A 15,852-nucleotide genomic window follows, 5' to 3' on the forward strand; every position below is an offset into this window, starting at 1 on the left:
CTAGAGCTACCAATCGTACCTGGAAGGCTTGAGTGGTGCAGGGACTGGTAGGCAGCAATGATGCCACACTGCTAGATCAGTAGTTGAAATCTGCTCTGGTTCAGCAGCAAGTAAATGACATTGCCATCTGCTTACTACATAAATAATTTGGGCCAGAATGCTTTGGGATCTTCAAGTATGCTGAACTCATTATGCTTTTTGGGTTTTACAATGTGCTAAAACTCAGCCCAGGATTCATTTGTGCCAGGTATTTTTCAAGGCTATGAGAACAAGGAGATGCTCAGCATTTCATGGAGTCAGTATGAAAAATTTAGCTGAGTTTGAAATACTCACAGATGTGAACTTCATAAAGGAGCCTGGGATATATAAGGAAATATCACCCGAAATCTCTTTCATTCACGTAGCTTTTGCTCAGGATCTCAGTTCATCTACTGAGGAGCAGCAGCTTTTTAGCAGCTTGCAGCCAATAGCTGATTGCATCTGATAGAGCTCCCTGCACATCCAGGCTGTGCCAGAGGTGGTGGGGCAGTTTGAGAGCAACAAACTTTCAAGAAGCTTGCCCAAAATGCAGTCAGCCAACTTGGAAAGCAGAGGGAATATTTCACAAGAGTTGGGGTGACTCTGCCACATATTTGCAGGCTGTTCCAGAACATAGTGCCTTTCTGTGCCCTTTTAAGTAGTGAGAGGGGTTGGTGAGAGGATCTCACCTCCATCTATTTTGACACCACTTTTATTTTCAGCCACCAATGGCCATTACTATTCCTTGTACACATGAGTCTAAAAGCTGCCCCTGTAGCAGCACTTGAGGGTGAGAACAATATGAAGGCATGTTTTCCTTTGATTCATCCTCCATCAATCTCCTGTCAGTTTTGCTTTGTATGTGTGCAGCACAATATTTTCATTTAGTGAATAGTTTCAAAAACGTCATAGTTGTGCATTTCCGAATAAAGCTCCTAATGTTAAAGGTTAGATCAATATTACTATGAGTGTAAATGCAGATATTTATCTGGCACAATAATGGGTGTTTTAGCAAGATATATGTATGGATATATAGGAAGCTGAAGGATTAAATTACAAATTAGGGAGAAACAATATAGTTTGAGTATTATCTCAATGACACAATGTGACATGTTATGGAACACAGTACACTGAACATTTAAGAAAACTCTATCGTTTGTATGATCATATCATTTCTTGCTATAAAGGGAGATACATTTGGAGATAAATGCACAAAGTGGTATGGCTACAAAGAAGATGAGAATACTAATTTTAAAGAATTTTCTGGATTTTTGCACTTTTTCTGACCTCTTCTTTTTTTTTTCTTTCTGGTTAGAGTTTAATTTTATCATTAAATAAGGGGGAGTGGAAGATGATTTGGGGCGGAAAAACAGAGTAAGAAAAACAAATTATTCTGTGGCCACCTAGTTTGGAATTTGTGAAGATATGTGAAATGATGTATTGATTTACTGGCAAAGAAAGCTAATGAACCAGTGGGACAGAAACATCACAAATGATGTCATGCAGAATGTAAAATTTTCATTGCGATTTTAAGCTTCACTGAAAGCTTTTCTGTACAATTTCATGTGTTATTACTTTTTAAACTCCTCTGTACAAAGTATCAAAGACTTGACACTGTTTTTGAGTTCAAGGAAGATAAATTCTGAGCAAAAGCATGTCTGAACTGGAGAATTGCCATTTTTAACAAACTCTAAATAACAAGTCTGTTCTTAAAAAGAGTCCCTTCCTAATTTGTGCCACTAGTACAGAGGCTCAATGAATAGTATTGCACAGTCAAAGGCCAGTGAAAAAAGTTAAGGGACATTGTCTAAAACTTTTGTTATAGAAATAGTTCCATAGGACTGAACCAGGTTGGAGTCTTTTACAGAATTTGTTTGTAAAAGATGGGATTAAATGAGAAGCCAGGGTAGACTGAGAGCAGCATTTGCAACTTCACTCTGAGTCACACAATCCTCAAGTTACCACAGTTCCCAATGGGAAAATGTCATTTAATGCAAGCTAGTAGGAAAAAAGCTGCTTTACCTTTTGAGCAGTGAGAAGCAGCCATTTCCCCTTTCCATATATTGCCTTTCTTTATATCATACCTCCTCCTTCCAGATAACCCCTCGCAGGTGGGCAGCGTCTCTGTGACAGTGAAAGTCCTGGATGTGAATGATAACGCACCAGAGTTTGCAAGATTTTATGAAGCTTTTGTTTGTGAAAATGCCAAAGCAGGCCAGGTGAGAAATGCTTGTAACACCAGGGGCTGGGAAGGGGATGTTGTTCTACATGGAGACAGCATGCCAGAAAGGGTGAGTGTTGGAAAAAAGGCTCAGCTACCCACCCATTTCATCTGAACTCTCAGCGGCAGCTGACTGTGCTTCATTCCAAAGGCAAGCATATTGCACTGGGATTACCATCATATATAGCACCTCTTTTTTCTCTCCTGCACCTCTTTTTTTCTCCTACAGTAGTTTCTAGGCTCACTGTGCAATACATTTCATGGATGCATGTATGAAGCCTGCTGCTGGATAGGCCTTCCAGCAGGCAAACACCTGGTTTGTCCTGTAGCAGCATCAAAGAGAGAACTGTTATGAGAAGTGCCACAGAGTCAGCCCAGACCACACGTGACAGACAAGTCTTACTGTTAAGTGTTATAAGAGCCTTAAGCACACATGATCTTACGGGAGCTGGACATAACATCAGCTTCAAAAGGGTGCTAAACAGAATATGTTTTGCTGTGAACTGGAGATGACAGAGAGTTAAAACAACACAAGACTTCCCATTTCACACACTGTAAACCAGCACCTTCAAGCAAGTGGCAAAGCCTCTTTACTCCTCTCCCTTCCAAAACTCCATCAAAGCCCTTGAACAAGGTCACTGGTGTCACAGACGGACATGAGCTCACCCTCATGGACCTGGTGCAAGCTCTACTGTTGATCGTTTCCGGGGAGGTGACCTCTTGCTTCACCACCCAGGGTCCGCAGTGGTGACTGGTGCCTCCTAATGCAAAGCTGACTAGTATAGTATAAACACATAGACACAACTCTCATGATTTGTGACGGTTTGCTGAAGCTTCTCCCAGCTGTGTGAAGCGGAATGAAATAGCTACTCACTGCTGAAACAACTGTCATCACAACTATCATATACAGGATACTTTCATCTCACTAATTTACAGAAGGTCTTAATAATATAGGGAATGGAAATCATTGACTAGACTTTTTTCCTGGTTTTGAAGGGTGAGTGTCCTAAATAATAAACTTTCTGAGCTTATTGCTATGCACAGTAATTTGGACAACTTCCTTCTGCAAAGAAAGCCAAATTCTATGCCACATTTTAAAAAGTTCCAAAATCAGTTTTAAGGTGGTGAATAAGAATTTATGGGTCTGTCATTTGCCTTCGAATCCCAAAATAACTTTCAAGTAAAAAAATCCAGGTGAAGATTTATTCCTTATCTAAAAAGATGTCAGAATGTTTATTCAGGCAGAGCTCATTGTGCTTCAAGCTGTTAGACCCACTTTACAAAGCCTTTATAGGTGAGGTGACAAATTGTTTTCTGGATTAAGCATTGTCTTACTTTTTGTAGTTTGGTTTTACTTATTGCATATGCAGAATGTCTGCATGGTTGGCTTTTCTTTCTTTTTTACTGACATTGTGGGGAGAATTTTATTGATTTAAAATTAAAAGAGTGGTAAAATAATCAACCTGACATCCTTTTCTACCTGCAAAATGAAGATGAAAATAAGTATGAGCTTTCTTACAAGCTCTCTAATGCACAATGAATCTTCTGAGAACCCTGGGCCCTCAAAAGACAAAAAGAAATGTGCAACAGAAGATAGGGATGCATGAGAGAAAACTGTCTGTTATTTGAAGCAAATTGAATATCTCCTCCTTTGTTTAAAAGGGATGTGCATGACTAGATTGCATGACCACAGCAAAAGAGATGAAGCCTGCAAGGTTTTGAGTTTCTTCGTGATTTATCTACTGTACTTCTGGAAGATAATTTTATTCAAATGCTCCAGTTGCTTATATTTATACATATAAAATATGTTATCTCTTTATTCATTCATATTATGAATATTTTGTTTATCACCTGTTTCTATTTTTTTATTATATGCTGTAGCTGATCCAGACAGTGAGCGCCATCGACAGGGATGACCCACAGGAGGGTCAGCACTTCTACTACAGCCTGGCTCCAGAGGCAGCCAACAATCCTAACTTTACTCTAAGGGACAATCAAGGTAATCAGAGTGGACACAGACGGTTAGCTACTCTAATTTCTAGTGCGTGAGTTGGACTTGAGAAGCTGTGACTTACAGTGTGTGATAAGACTGCCATTTCAAATAATACCAAGTGACACCTGCTCCTTAAAGGCAGTAATAAAATGACATGTTATTTAATACACTTGAAGGTTATATGATATTTTCTTCTCTATAAATATTCTCTGGCAACAGGCCACTTTTCCTTCTTTGAGGAAATGTGCCAGTGTTTTGTGCAAATTCAGGTCTTTTGGTCAGGCTGCAGGCATCTTGGATTATCGGAGTGGAAATTTCATTCGTTCAAAAGGAGATGCTTAAAGGTAGGATAGTAACTGGAACGAGGAGATGAATCTGAAGGGAATTACATTGCTCTTTTTTTGTACTCTTCATGTTTTCTCCCAGGCACAGAAAAAGGGAAAGTTCTTGTACTGTTCCATTCTTTACCCCCAAGCACTTTTTTTCTTCCTCCTTGCACATCCATATTTCCCTAAGGAGAGAGGGAAGTAGGGAGGACTTGCAGAGCCTTAGGGGGGGTAACTTGGTGTACAGCTAAAGGTCTGTGTAAGATGACCTAAGTAGAAATGGAAACACCACTGAGAAGACTCATGGCAAAGCACTGGAATTTGAGCATCTTAGTCAGTGGAATCTGCCTCTTTGGGGAAGATTTTGGAGCCTGCAGGAAAGCCCTGCCGTAGCAGGCCTTCGCATGACTCCTGTTGGAAGAGGACCTCCATGGGCAGACGACGATACTGAGGTCAGGTGCACACCAGCCTTCATTAGGAAGGAGGGACAACCTTGAGTGACCTGGTACAGACCTCTGCAAGTTAGTACTGAGGGGCTGGATTTCAGCAGGAGTTTAGTGTGTAAAGCACAACAAATCAACAAGCAATTCCAGAATAAATGGGGAGAAAGACTGGCCACCTGCAGCATACATGGCCAGCCTCCAAGCCTGCCCTTGCTCCAACACATGCCTACTTGTCACATTTACTTTCATAAGCCCCTATCTAGGCCTCTCCAGGCATATGAAAGAAAACGTAGAGGCTCAGAAAGAAGCCTATGCCTCCATTAACCAAATGTGTCTTAAAACACACTGCTAGCAGAATCCTGACCCTCCTCCACAGTATGCTAGTGCTTTTTCATCCCAAAAGCATTTTTTTCTATAGTCTCCCTGAACCCTCCTCACAAAATTTCTTGCATTTTTATCCCATTCGTTCTCCCCTTGTCTCATTCCTTTTTATTTTTGAATATATTGCCAAAATAACTGAACAAATATAACACAACTATGGCTAAAGCATTTGGCAAACCAGGCTCATTTCATCCTCAAGGCATTTTTCTAAAAAAAGAAACTCACAAAATTCCCAGTGTCAGATGCACATTTTCTGTCCAAGGCCATACTTGCAATAATTTATAGTGACAGCAATGACTGCCTGGCTGTGCCTCCCACTCTCTATAAGATACCAGTTTTCCAGATATAGAGATATATATAGATATATACATATATATCACAAGAAGCTTCAGGTACTATTGGTTATTTATTTGAAATAAAAATGTTAAGTATCAAACCACTGACTATTTGAAATATCCACATTTTGGGCACCACAATATAAAAAAAGACATGAAGCTATTATAGAATATCCAAAGGAGGGTGGTGAAGGGTCTGGAGGGGAAGCTGTATGAGGAGCAGCTGAGGTCACTTGGTTCAGCCTGGAGAAGAGGAGACTGAGGGGAGATCTCATTGGGGTGTTCAACATCCTCATGAGGGGAAGTAGTGCACTCTCATGACCAGTGGCAGGACTTGAGGAAACAGCATGAAGCCGAGTCAAGAGAGGTCTAGGCTGGATACCAGGAAAAAGTTTTTCACCCAGAGGGTGGCTAAGCACTGGAACAGGCTCCCCAGGGAAGTGGTCACAGCATCAAGCCTGTCTGAGTTCAAGAAGTGTTTTGACAATGCTCTCAGGCACATGGTGTAACTATTGCGGTGTCCAGCACAGGGCCAGGAGTTGAACTCAGTGATCCTGATGAGTCCCTTCCAACTCAACATATTCTATGATTCCATGATTCTATGATTCTATGATTAAGGATTAATTTACTCCCTCAGCAATTTGGTGTGCAGTAGTCATTTTAGTAACAGTAATTTATGCTTATATTTTCATCTAGTGGCCACTAAGAACTATATAAATCGTATAACTTAGGCACAAAGGGGGAAGCTATACTGTATGTCACAAGGTGACAAGATAAGTAACAAAACCCACTTTGCTACTCACAGCCTATGCACATAAAACGAGACAGAAACACTTCCCAGGCTGTGGGAAGGCACTGTTAAAATTAGCAATTGTGCTGATTACTTGGTTGTCCAATAGAGCAGTAAGAGAAACTGCAAGACATGTAGCCTTCTTGGCAACAATTAAAACCTTGATTTTTACTGAGCAGCACATAGATCACAGTTTGCATTCTGATGAACTGTTTTAAGTATTTCTTTGGCCCTCGTAATTTTAGTCTCTGAGAACTTTTTCAGTCTATTCATTCTCTGCATATCCTCAGCAGACAGAGAAATCCTATTGTTCTCCTTTATAGACGGGGATCTGGGGCAAGGAGAAATTAAGCTACTTACATGCCTGGTTCCCTTTGAGTTCAGCAAAATCAGTGAGAGATACACATGTTAAGTAGCTGCAATGATCTAGGCACAAGTGGCTCCCCAAGGCCATATAGGATATATAGGATGAAGCAAGGAATTGAGCTGGAGTCTCCCATCTCCAGTTTCTGCTGTAGGGCACTGGCAAGCCATCTTCCCCCACTTCTAAGTCCAGCTGAGACTGTGTTGGGAAAAAGTCAGAAAAAGAGGCTTGCTGTAAGAATGGGATGAACAACAAATAAGCTTACTGCATTTCCAGATTAAACTCTGAACTGATTTTTTGTTGAACCTTAACCACTGCCCTCCACATTTTGGAACCAGGAACTGTTGAAGACATTTTAAGTGGGTGCAGGATCAACATTGGTGTCATACCACCACCAGGCTGGTCATTAGGAGCCTCTGGCAGTCCTCTGCATTGCAATTAAATTTGTCCAAGGAGAATGTTAAGCTATTTCTTCCTTCCCAAAAACTGTGGTCTACCTCCCACTTTGGCAGAGTGCAAAAACACTGAGCTGAAAATACTAGACCAAAAGTGTGACTCTTTCCTGAAGCCAGTGGTGTCCATAATGTCTGCTTCCTTGTGCTCTTTCTCTCACTCCTGGTGAAATATTTCTTTATATTATTCCTAGCTCTTCATAATCATTACAATCAGTTTTTAAAGACTACTGGAATTTTTGGGCTAATCATCCCCAATTCTCCTGCAGACACATACAGAATGAAACCAAGCCTTTCCAGTGAGAAGAGTCGTGGTTAGCTCTGATCTTGAGGTTTGGACCTACACATTGCTTGATTCCCCTGACCTCTCCAGGGAGGTACATCACTTCCAGTGGGGCAGAAAACTGCAGGAAGATGGTGCTCCATCGTGTGTTCTCACAACCACATGAAGACACCAGCCTGCATGCCCGTAGGAAGTTCAGTTTTCACCTCCTGATCATACAAATGTGGGACCTGCCATGCTGCAATCTTCAACATCTCTGTTCAGTGTCGTAGCTAAGTCCTACCATCCAGCCCCGTGAGCCAAAGGTTCTGTGTTGGAAGCTGTGATGAAAAATATTGTTCATTCTTGTCATGCCTGCTTTTATTTTTTTTTTAATATTATGGGGCTTTCATGTGCTCATGAGCCTTCTTCTCTTGATGGCTGGGGCTTAGCAGATATCAAATTTGGAATAAAATTGTGCATTCCAGTTTCTGCCATGCTGCATCACATTCCAACATGTCCTTCGCACCGCACTAGCATGTCAAATCACATGGGCTTTTGATGAGTCACACAACAGGTTTTGGCACCAATATATTTCAGTTGCAGAGTAACAGGTAGAACAGTTCTTTAGGGGTTATTTGGATACCTGCCTAGTACAAAGCAAAACAAAACAGAAGACCCAAAATGTAATGCTGAGAGTCATAAAGAGATTTTTATCACCAAGAACGTTTAAGACCTGGGTGAAATGGTCGCACATCACAGCAGAAGGTATATATAGATATATATCTTTTAAAGTTAGATTGTAGAAACTTGGTTTTGGCCTGAAAAAAAAAAATTAAAAACACTTGAGATCTCCCACTAGATGATTTTGCACAGCTTCAGTCAAGTTCACTGCCTGTGACTTCTTTTACAGGCAAAGTATGACCAGCTCAGAATAATGAAGTCTTTTTCCCTCACAAAGAACAGTTTCACATAAAATGAAGATTTGCTGTCACCTAATAGAATTTGTGAGTTCCATTGTAAGTGAATTTAAAGGGAGTGAGTCTTTCACCCAGGAAAGAGAAAAGCAACCAAATTGCTACAGTTAAGATGACTCAGATATTTCCATTGACATTGCATAAATGCAGGCAGCTTGTCATTTTCTGCCCTTTGAATTGCTTTTTCTCATGCTAAAACTGGCCCAGTGATGGAAAAATGTGGTATTAATAGCTGGGGAGCACATACTAAAGGGCACATGAACAGCCTGAGGGAGAGAAAGCACTTGTGTGTGCCCCAGGAGAGAAGAGGGAAATGCTTGCAGGAGGCAAGGGCTCCTGTCCACAGCACACCCTTTGCCCAGAAACCATGGGAGGCACAGGGTACTGCTTTCTTCTGGGTTTTGGGACACATTCCTGAATCATAAGATCATTTATGTTGGAAAAGACCTCCAAGATCATTGAGTCCAACTGTTAAACCTGACACTGCCAAATCTAACACTAAAGTGCCCTAAGTGCCCCGTCTACACGTCTTTTAAATATCTCTAGGGATGATGTCTCGACCACTTCCATGGGCAGCCTTTTCCAATGCCTGACCACCTATTCAGCAAAGAAATTTTTCCTATTACCCAACCTAAACCTCCACTGGTGAACTTGAGGCCATTTCCTCTTGTCCTATCGCTTGTTACTGAGACGGAGAGACCTATTGATGTCTGTCCATACCCACTGCACATACTCAGAGCTACATGGCATATTGAAGGTGAAATCAGTAAACAGTAACACATAATCAGTTTTAAGCAACTTTGGGATTTCTTCTTGCACCTGGTGGTCTTTCCTCAAAGTTCCAGCTCTTGGGATTGTGTGATTTAATGAGACACTACAGATCACTATATATTCTCATACAGACATGCAAGCACACTTCAGAATTTTACACTTTCAGGGTAAAAGCTTGAAATGTCATTGATGTGTAAGCAAAAAAGACCTTGAGATTCCTCTTAAAAATATGTCACAAATTCAATCTAATATCGCAAACTGTGGAACCCAACATCTCCATGCTTATATGTGCCAGCACTATCTGACGCCATAAGATTTTCAGCACAATTGAAGCATAATTTAAGTCTAGCAGACAAGTCTAGCAAGTCTAGTTTGAGTTTGCATATATTCCTTAGTTGGCTGTATATAGCACTCCTGATTTCACTCCTAAAAGTCAATTATTTCTAGTGTTCAGGCAAATGTAGATAATATAGCTGAATTTATCTGCATGTAACCTGAGTTTCTGCTCTGAAAAAAAAATCACCCAAGATTTAAATTTTAGCAGTGAATGGACAGAGAAATAATAAGGAAATGGAACACTCCCACGTTGATATTTTAGGGTTTTTTGCAGTCTACTCATCATCAGGTTTCTTGCCATTTCCAAGCAGCCGTCCCATTGTGCTAATCCATCTGGGAACAGCTGATCAACATCCTGCATTTCAAGCATAAAAAATGTACATTGGTAAGAACCTGGAGATGCAGATGGCCAGACTCTGTGACCTCTTATGAACCAATGAAACAGGAAACAAAACTAAGTAGTAAAAGAAACTTCATGAAGGTCATCTCCCAAAAATGCCACACATCACTGCACAGGGTCAGGGCTTGCAGGTCTGCCAAATAGGAAAAGTACCTGTGTTCCTCATTCATCTTTGCTGGCCCAAGATGTGCAGACATGTTTGTAAGAAAGGACAATTTTCGTGCAGGTTCCTTTAGACTCCCTGGTGAGCCAGATCACATTGGAGACATTCAGTCTTGGGCTTTCCAGAAGTCTCTGAGGTCAAAAATCTTGAAAGTCAGCACTGACAATATCAACACTCATCTCCAAAGATTTTGGCTTGGTATTCATGAGCTGAGAATTGAGAGCAACTTCCTGAATCCACTTGCTTTCTGATTAGGAAACTTGGTCCGCAGTCTGAAGAATTTGGGGAAGGAGGTAGACACTCAAATGCCACTGGGAAATTTTGACATTTTATAAAGTATGTTGAATATGGAGGAAAAAGCCCCAGAGTTAGGAATTTCCCATTAAATGACCAACAGCAACTGGCTGTTAGGTCACTCTATTACTATTTTTTTCAGCAGCATCATTTTGATTCCTTTTGATTTAAGTTCTGATAAAAAACAGGCAGTTACACTAAATGAAGCAGAATAGTCAAATCAAGGCAGAATAATTCTGACAATGATGACACAAAGCAGTCTGACTTTTTTCAATGTCAGAAGTACTAATGAAATTGCATGTATTTGACTGAAAAAATGTTTAGTTGCAAATTTTCAACTCACTGCTGCTTTAGGATAGCAAGCTGGGTTTTTTTTCCTTTGTCTCCTTGTTGCCTCAAGCAGATAACCATATCATGTATCAAAAAACATAAAGGGTACCGTAACATGTCCACAAGGGTTATATGCCAGCATCTCCAAAATGGTGGCAGCATCCAAGTGTGAGGCCTAGAAAAGCTGCTGAGCATGAACAAACAGGGACAAGTTGCCTTCAACTGTTCATTTCTGTCTTGCCTTCTGAAAGCTCTTTTAGCTAAATCTGAAGAGACAAGAAAAAATGGGTGTGGGACTGGGGCTGATTTTTTTAATCTTTATTCTCTGCTGAATGTATTTGCTCTGCATATCATCTATTGTCTCTGTTTTCTGCCCTCAGACAATACAGCATGGATTTTGACAAGGCGCTCTGGCTTCAGACAACACGAGCAAAACACCTTTTACCTGCCCATCCTGATCAGTGACAACGGCCGCCCTGTGCTGAGCAGCACATGCACGCTGACCGTGCACGTGTGCAGCTGCGATGATGAGGGCATGGTGATGTCCTGCAATGCAGAAGCCTATGTCCTCCCTGTCAGCCTGAGCAGAGGGGCACTCATCGCCATCCTTGCCTGCATCTTTGTCCTGTTAGGTAAAGCCTTGGTTTCTTCTTGCTGGGGGACAAACTTTTCAGCTCTGCCCAGGGTGTCACTGACCTACTGAGGGTGTAGGACACAGATACACACACACACATCTATGTATGTGTGTTTATGTAGACACACACATACCTAAAGGGCCAAATCAAGGACCAGCTGCATATGGCTTCAGACTTTGGGCTGTAAGAATGGGGGAAAACTATGGCCTGCAAATATTTCTTCCAGATGCCCAAAGTGCTAGGGTGTCTGGCATGCCCATGCTTTCCTGCAAGTGGTATGACAGGAGGAAGTACTGGCAGCTGTGGCTGGGGACAGGTTACTTTCTCATCCTCAGCAGTTTCTGATTATATGGTCCCAAAGGAAACAGGAGTGGTAAGCCCAGTTCCATTTCTTGTCTTTTTTCAAGAGATGTCCCCACCTCCATCCTTTTTCCTTGAGACACTTCATTTAAATGGTGGCTGTGCTGCAATAAAGGGTCTGAGCATCTTTCCTGAGTTCTGTCTCCACAATTAAAATTCATCCTTTCCTTGCCCAGACCTTCTATATCCCCTGTTAGCTATTGGTATCAAAAGAACTTCAGTTCTCTCATTCTCTCAAGTCATGAGATATTAGTTCAAAACACACATTCTCTGAAATTTCAGGGGACCCAGTTTGAGGAGCAGTGAAGTAAGATACAGAGAAAATTCTTCTAAAGTACCTCAATTCTGGCTCTTCAAAGGACCCTAGATACCTCAGTTCAAAATTTTAGTATTCAAAGTCTTTGCTGAGTTCTAGCTCTGGAAGTACAGTCACAAAGTGATGGCACATTTTCAATAGCAAAGGGCTCCGGTGCCTGTATATCCACTTCTCCCCATGTTAAGAAGCACGGAGAGGATGAGGAGCAGCAGCACTGCAGCACTGCAGGAGGCTTGCAGATAAACAAAAAATTCTTTGGAGCAGACTAAGGGGCTAGGTCTGCATTTTGCTGTGTAGGCAGACATATCACCGTGGTGCCTTAGCACCATCCATCTCTGTCACATGCAGTGGCCAGCCCAAGAGGCATCTCCAAAGTAGGCTACAAAAAACCCAGCCACACAGCAGAAAAAAATATCTCTGGAACTGTGTGCCACTACAGATAAACTGTTACTGATCTCTGATATGGCTAGCTTAAAAGTGGCTCAAGTATCACTACAGTGCATTGCAAACTTATCCACGTCCTAAGTGTCACCAAGAGTTAAGAATTTAGGTGCAAAAAGGAACAAATTAGCAGGACCTCAAGCTATTAATTTTGACTCTGGGGTGGGAGATTTCTACACTCCTCAACTTGCAAACATCATAGCTCTTTAAATCCAAGGGGTGGTTGGGCTTTCCAAGGGGAAAATAGGGCAACAGAGAGTCTGAAGCACTGGCAAGATCTGCCTCCTTGCTGACAGCCCCGTGTCTTGCTTGCCTCCTGCAGTGTTGGTGCTCCTCATCCTCTCCATGCGGCGCCAGCGGAAACAGCCATACATCATTGACGAGGAAGAGAACATCCATGAGAACATCGTCAGGTATGATGACGAGGGTGGCGGGGAGGAGGACACAGAGGCCTTTGATATTGCTGCCATGTGGAATCCGCGGGAGGCTCAGCTGGTGGTGAAAAACCGGCAGGACATGCTCCCTGAAATAGAGAGCCTCTCCCGATACGTGCCTCAGGCATGTGTCATGGACAACAACGTCCACAACTACGTGCTTGCCAAGCTGTATGAAGCCGACATGGACCTGTGGGCACCTCCCTTCGACTCCCTCCAGACATACATGTTTGAAGGGAGTGGCTCAGTGGCAGAGTCACTCAGCTCCTTACAGTCGGTGACGACAGACTCAGACCAGAGCTACGACTATCTGACGGACTGGGGGCCGCGCTTCAAAAAGCTGGCTGAGATGTACGGTGCCACAGACAGCAGCGGGGCTCTGTGGTAACAGATAAGGAATGGCAGAAGGCTTTCCACGTGAAATGGTGTCCAGTTCGGTCCATTCTCATCAGATGCTTCCATGGACATGGGTAAGGCCTCCTAAAAAAATAGCAATACGGTGCTTGGATGAGAACGGGAAGAAAGGTGCAAATGAAGGTCTCTCTGGATCAGCTTTACTCAGTTAAATTAAGTCACATTTTTGAAACTATGAGAACCAGAAGAAAGAAATTTTTTTCCTGGATTTTACTGCAAAATCGGAGAGCTCCACACCTGGAATATAATGACATTACTCTCTCTCTCTCATCCTTTCTGTCCCCCTTGTACATGGCAGCTTACTAAGCTCTATACATCTGGGTTCAAAGATCTGTAAACTCCAACTTTAATCTTCAACTCACTGAGAAATTGCCACCACAAAAAAGTTGTTTCCCATTGGTTATATTTTCCCCATTAAAAAGGAAAAAAAATTGCTTGCTAACAAGAGAAAAAAAAATTCCACAAAGCAGAAAATTGAAACTGCAGTCTCAGAGGGCTCCTTGTAAACTAAACCTCCTCTCTCTGTTGCTAACAGAGTCCTTTTTTAATCCTTTAGAAACAAGGCTGAGGTTGGGTCTTTTTTCCGTCGTGACTGAGAGGGCTGGGGAAGAGGCTTTGAATTTCTGCTTTAATTTAATGGCTGATCTGTGAGTCGTTGGCATTAACACTAATCCATGTCCTACCAAGTTTGCGTAAATTTATTCTTGGCTCTTTAAAACCATGACTCTGCTAAACTGCTCAGAACAAAACCAGAAAATCTGCCTCTTTTGCACTGTAGATGTCTCTTCCATGTGCCAAATGTGAAGATTAGATTTTACCAATGAAAGCCAAATAAATTTTAAAATAAGAAAAAGCTATATTTGGTAACTACATGGGTTAGATGGGCTTTCCTAATCTGTGTGAGGTCAATCCAAGGGATGTTTACATACTGTAGATAACCTACTTGAACAAATGCAGTATTATAGACCAATAAATGGATGTAAGAAAATTACATGTAAAAATTTTGTATATTTGTTAATTTTGGTAATAAATATGATGTACTGCATACAGTACAGTACCTTAGCACCTCTTTTAATAAAAGTTAAACAGAAAGGAAAGTCTGATGACAATTTATTGAGTACTTTGCACACAGTTAGTGATTATTTGTGGCTTTACATGCCTTGAGCATCAAGAAAAAATGGTTCATCAGCATCGTGTCAAGGAAACTAGTCTTCAGTTTACAGAATCAAGCAGATTGTCTGCTTCTTTTATCATTGTTCACTTGGACATTGCCCTTAGCAATGAACCAGCCTAAGTACAGCCCACCAGACTAGTTAGCTTTCTATTCCAATCATGCTGAAGCCAAAAGAAAATCTTGGCTGATTTTTTTGAAACATTATGGCTGGGGCATTGATAAATTTGGAAACCAGTTACACAGCCTTGACACAGTGTCATGCATTCAGAGACATGAAAGACTGTAAGATGAAATAGCCATTTATGACCATTCTTACTCTGAAATCAAAGTTTTGTGCCTGGATCTTATCTTTTGTTTTTGTTTGTGTGTGTAAACAAGAAGAGCTAGGGAAATGACACTAACACAGATTTCATGGCAAGTGGCAAAGGGCTTCTGAAAGCAGAACAGTCTGCAATGAAATTGCAGGTTTCTTTCTAGCTAAGGAATCTCTCTACCTCAAATTGCCCAGGAAAGAGACAATTTCTGCTGCAGATGTGCACAAAACACTGCAGTCTCTACTTTGTCTCATAGTAGACTGTACCAGTTTAAGACTGGTTCCTTGTTTCCCTAGACTCTACAAAGTCACGCATCCCTGGAGAACCATGCACCCACCAAGGAAAAGCTTTTAGTGATTTCTTGTTCGCTCATCTGACAAGATGAAAATCTGTGCCTTCACAAACATAATATGCCATGGGTTCTGCTTATCACCTGAACATGCTTTACACCATTGCAGAAGCAGCACTGAAAATTATTTGGTAATGATTCTTTTACTCATACCATAGCACACAAATTCATATATCATATTGATTTTAAAACACTAGACAAAGAACTGCAACCACCATGACTAAGGAAATGGTGTACAGGACACAAAACCACTGTTGAGAGACTTCAAGAGCTTTCTTGCCTCCTGCGACCAACAGAAATCACAGAGCATAGGGTAGAAGGACATCTATGCCATTACTTTCCTGTCTGAATTAAATATCATTTTTATATATTTTAAGCAGATGACCGTTTATTCATAAAATCCCCAACTGTTAAGGCTCTGTAACCTCTCTAGGCAGTCTTCCACTGTATCAATACACTCAGTGCTGAAAGCCTTCCCTGGGAAGTACTAGGCATTTATCCCTTGATCCCATACAAGCCTACAATACACATAGATGACTTTGTTCCTCCGTAGAGCTAT

General features: G+C 41.5%; 1 protein-coding gene across 1 annotated transcript in view; it reads left to right on the top strand.

Annotated features, from left to right (window-relative positions):
- The window catches only part of CDH20 (cadherin 20), a 38,388-nt gene extending 23,892 nt beyond the window's left edge, over positions 1 to 14,496 (top strand). Inside the window, exons 8-11 of the mRNA XM_008922448.2 lie at positions 2,116 to 2,237; positions 4,121 to 4,238; positions 11,237 to 11,488; positions 12,931 to 14,496. Coding sequence (XP_008920696.2) covers positions 2,116 to 2,237; positions 4,121 to 4,238; positions 11,237 to 11,488; positions 12,931 to 13,430 — 992 coding nt within the window. The 3' untranslated portion in view covers positions 13,431 to 14,496. The remainder of the gene's footprint in view (positions 1 to 2,115; positions 2,238 to 4,120; positions 4,239 to 11,236; positions 11,489 to 12,930) is intronic.
- The last annotated feature ends 1,356 nt before the right edge of the window (positions 14,497 to 15,852 follow it).

The sequence above is a fragment of the Manacus vitellinus genome, unplaced genomic scaffold (assembly GCF_001715985.3).
Source record: "Manacus vitellinus isolate BGI_N305 unplaced genomic scaffold, ASM171598v3 scaffold_33_pilon, whole genome shotgun sequence".
NCBI lineage: Eukaryota > Metazoa > Chordata > Aves > Passeriformes > Pipridae > Manacus > Manacus vitellinus.